The sequence below is a fragment of the Monopterus albus genome, unplaced genomic scaffold (assembly GCF_001952655.1).
Source record: "Monopterus albus unplaced genomic scaffold, M_albus_1.0 scaffold12.1, whole genome shotgun sequence".
Taxonomy (NCBI): Eukaryota; Metazoa; Chordata; class Actinopteri; order Synbranchiformes; family Synbranchidae; genus Monopterus; species Monopterus albus.
Window position 1 is genome coordinate 3,299,676 of NW_018127892.1, and position 2,943 is coordinate 3,302,618.

General features: G+C 39.7%; 1 protein-coding gene across 8 annotated transcripts in view; it reads left to right on the plus strand.

The window, feature by feature from the left end:
* Window positions 1-884: 884 nt before the first annotated feature.
* cabin1 (calcineurin binding protein 1) overlaps window positions 885-2,943 on the plus strand; it is a 46,791-nt gene continuing 44,732 nt past the window's right edge. For 7 of the 8 annotated variants that reach the window (XM_020590621.1, XM_020590623.1, XM_020590624.1 and 4 more), the window contains exons 1-4: window positions 885-1,070; window positions 1,605-1,663; window positions 1,782-1,874; window positions 1,981-2,094. In XM_020590621.1, the coding sequence (XP_020446277.1) occupies window positions 1,661-1,663; window positions 1,782-1,874; window positions 1,981-2,094 (210 nt within the window). In that variant the 5' untranslated portion in view covers window positions 885-1,070; window positions 1,605-1,660. Of the gene's footprint in view, window positions 1,418-1,604; window positions 1,664-1,781; window positions 1,875-1,980; window positions 2,095-2,943 lie in introns of all 8 variants that reach the window. The other variant, XM_020590622.1, reaches the window with a different exon arrangement.

A 2,943-nucleotide genomic window follows, 5' to 3' on the forward strand; every position in this document is an offset into this window, starting at 1 on the left:
CCCATTGAGCATCTCTGGAGAGACCTGAAAATGGCTGTCCACCAACGTTTACCATCCAACCTGACAGAACTGGAGAGGATCTGCAAGGAGGAATGGCAGAGGATCCCCAAATGCAGGTGTGAAAAACTTGTTGCATCATTCCTAAAAAGACTCATGGCTGTATTAGCTCAAAAGGGTGCTTCTACTAAATACTGAGCAAAGGGTCTGAATACTTATGACCATGTGATATTTCAGTTTTTCTTTTTTAATAAATCTGCAAAAATGTCAAATTCTGTGTTTTTCTGTCAATATGGGGTGCTGTGTGTACATTAATGAGGAGAAAAATGAACTTAAATGATTTTAGCATATGGCTGCAATATAACAAAGAGTGAAACATTTAAGGGGGTTTGAATACTTTCCGTACCCACTGTAGGTTGGTTTTAGTTTATCAGAGGAAAACATCCTACCTATATGAACGGACCTGGACTAGTTTGGGTTCCGAAAACACCACTGAACACGGTCCTTTTATTTGATTTTGTCTATATTGATTGCTGATTTCATAAACTTTGTATGTGATTAAGGTGACTTTAACTTAAAGGTAGGCCTAAATCCACAAACAAATACAGGCTAGGTCGATTTCTGTATTTTAAACAGTCTAATTGATATTTCAGGATTATTTTCAAAATTGCCAAATTTACATTAAAAACGGTCAAAATTACTTTATTCATTTTGCCTACATAATGTCTAATTTTAGCATTTTTAATCACAATAAAATAGTTTTTCTTTGGGGTAAGTTACATTTCAGTGTTGGTGAGGGTTCATCCAATGTCATAATATCTGATTGGTCACCTGACTCCACCCACAGAGTATCGACCAATGGGTGACAACTTTGCTAAATAGCGAGTACCGAGTGTCATCCCGTGATGCAACCGCTCCAAACGTTAACAACAACAAAGGATGATGAATAAATTAAGTTTCAAACTGTCTTTGTGCCTCATGTCCTGTCCTGTCATGACTGCAGTGTTTTGAGAATTCACCGCCTTGTTCTAGCAATAGCAATGTTACACGTGCAATTAAAACGGGAATGAACGGTAAGTCGCCCAAGCTTTGCAGGTGATGATCACCCGGTGAAACACTAGCTAACATTAGCTCATATAATCGGTGTTTGCTAATATCGGCTAACTGAGGCGATATCCTTGTCTTTAGCTTGCTGAATTTAATGCCCCATCTGGAAAATATATTCACCACCCGCTGTCCGGAGTTCTGGTGCGTTATGCACCAGCAAAGCATTGGTCAGGACAACCTGCAGCAATGCTCCAAATCAGAGCTAAGCTAACCAGGCTAGGTTTATATTGGCAGCATGTTCCCTCTCGGTTAACAATGTGTAAAATGATAACAGCTAACTGCGGCAGGTTGCTTTGCTCTTCTTTCTGGCGAGGTATGTCTTATTTAGCCAAGAAGTCTCCACATACACGCAACATTACACAAACTGAATAATAATTAGAACGGCTGGCATTAGTGAATGCAAGATTCAGTAACGTTAGAGAGTTAGTTTTTCCCCACTTTACAATTGCATTTCGATTCGTTGTCTGCTTTTTGTCTTTGCTTCCCATAAATATATGTAGATCACAACAAAAGCTGCACACGGTGAAGGTGTGAAGTCTGCTTTCCAAATATAAAAATGGTAAGGCTTTTTATGAGTGCATCTTTGGTAGCTGCTTTGCCTCTGTTCTCCTTTAGATTTCACAGACTCCCCTTCTCTGCTTGCTAAAGTGTTTTAGCCTCTTTTTCCACATTTACAGATTCGCATTGCAGCACTGAATGCTGCTGCAACAACTGCAGATGAGTCTCAAGATCCACTGAGAAATAACAAGAGTCGGACAAAAGAGGCTCAGGTACAGCGTTTATAATAATGCATGCGTAGTATGTGGCATTCTCAGAGATGCAGCTGTTTCCCTCAGTGTAATTGGACAAGTTGTCAACTTTGATTTTTGTCCACAGGAAGCCGAGGCTTTTGCTTTATATCACAAAGCTTTAGATCTTCAAAAACATGACAAGTTTGAGGAGTCTGCCAAGGCCTATCACGAGCTTCTCAAAACTCCACTGCTCAAAGAGGTAATAGATCGCACTTTGTATAGTGATGACAAGGTCAATATGGTTGCACAGAACACCTACTGTACATTTTTGTGAATCTAGGCTGTAATTGAGGCCAGCATAATACTCAATCATTACAGTACACCCCATTTAGTCAGTGAGGTCATTTGTTTTCATACGGACCTAATTCTGGATGATATCCAGTTATGGTTGCGATGTATGATGTGAAATAACCATATTAACCTCATCACTTTCATCATAATGCACATTTGTAACATTTGGCAGACAAGCAATACAATTTTTCTCAACTCAACTTTATTTATAAAGCACTTTAACACAGCCGAGGCCAACAAAGTGCTTAACATAAGATACAATTCAAAACATCTAAAAACGTGACAACTACGTTATTAAAATACCAATAAAATAACATAAAAGAACCAACATAGCAAAATGACAAAAGACTATCAACCAAAACACAGCCCAAACAGAGTCTCAGCATATCAAACAACAAGTGAGTCTTCAAGTAAGTTTTAAAAATAGCCAACCAGGGGGCCTGCCTGATGTAAAGGGGCAGCACATTCCATAGCTTAGGAGCCACAGTGAAAAACGCTCTGTCCCCTCTGAGTTTACGCCTAGTCTTCGGTACCTCCAGCAAGAGCTGGTCAGCTGATGTGAGGCACCGGGAGGGACTATAAGGAAATAAAAGCTCAGCAAGATACAATGGAGCAAGACCATTTAAAGACTTAAAAACAAATAAAAGAATCTTAAAATGAATCCTGAAAGACACTGGAAGCCAGTGAAGGAAAGACAAAATAGGAGCTATATGCCCCCTTTTACGCACCCCAGCCACGAGACAGGCAGCTGGCTTCT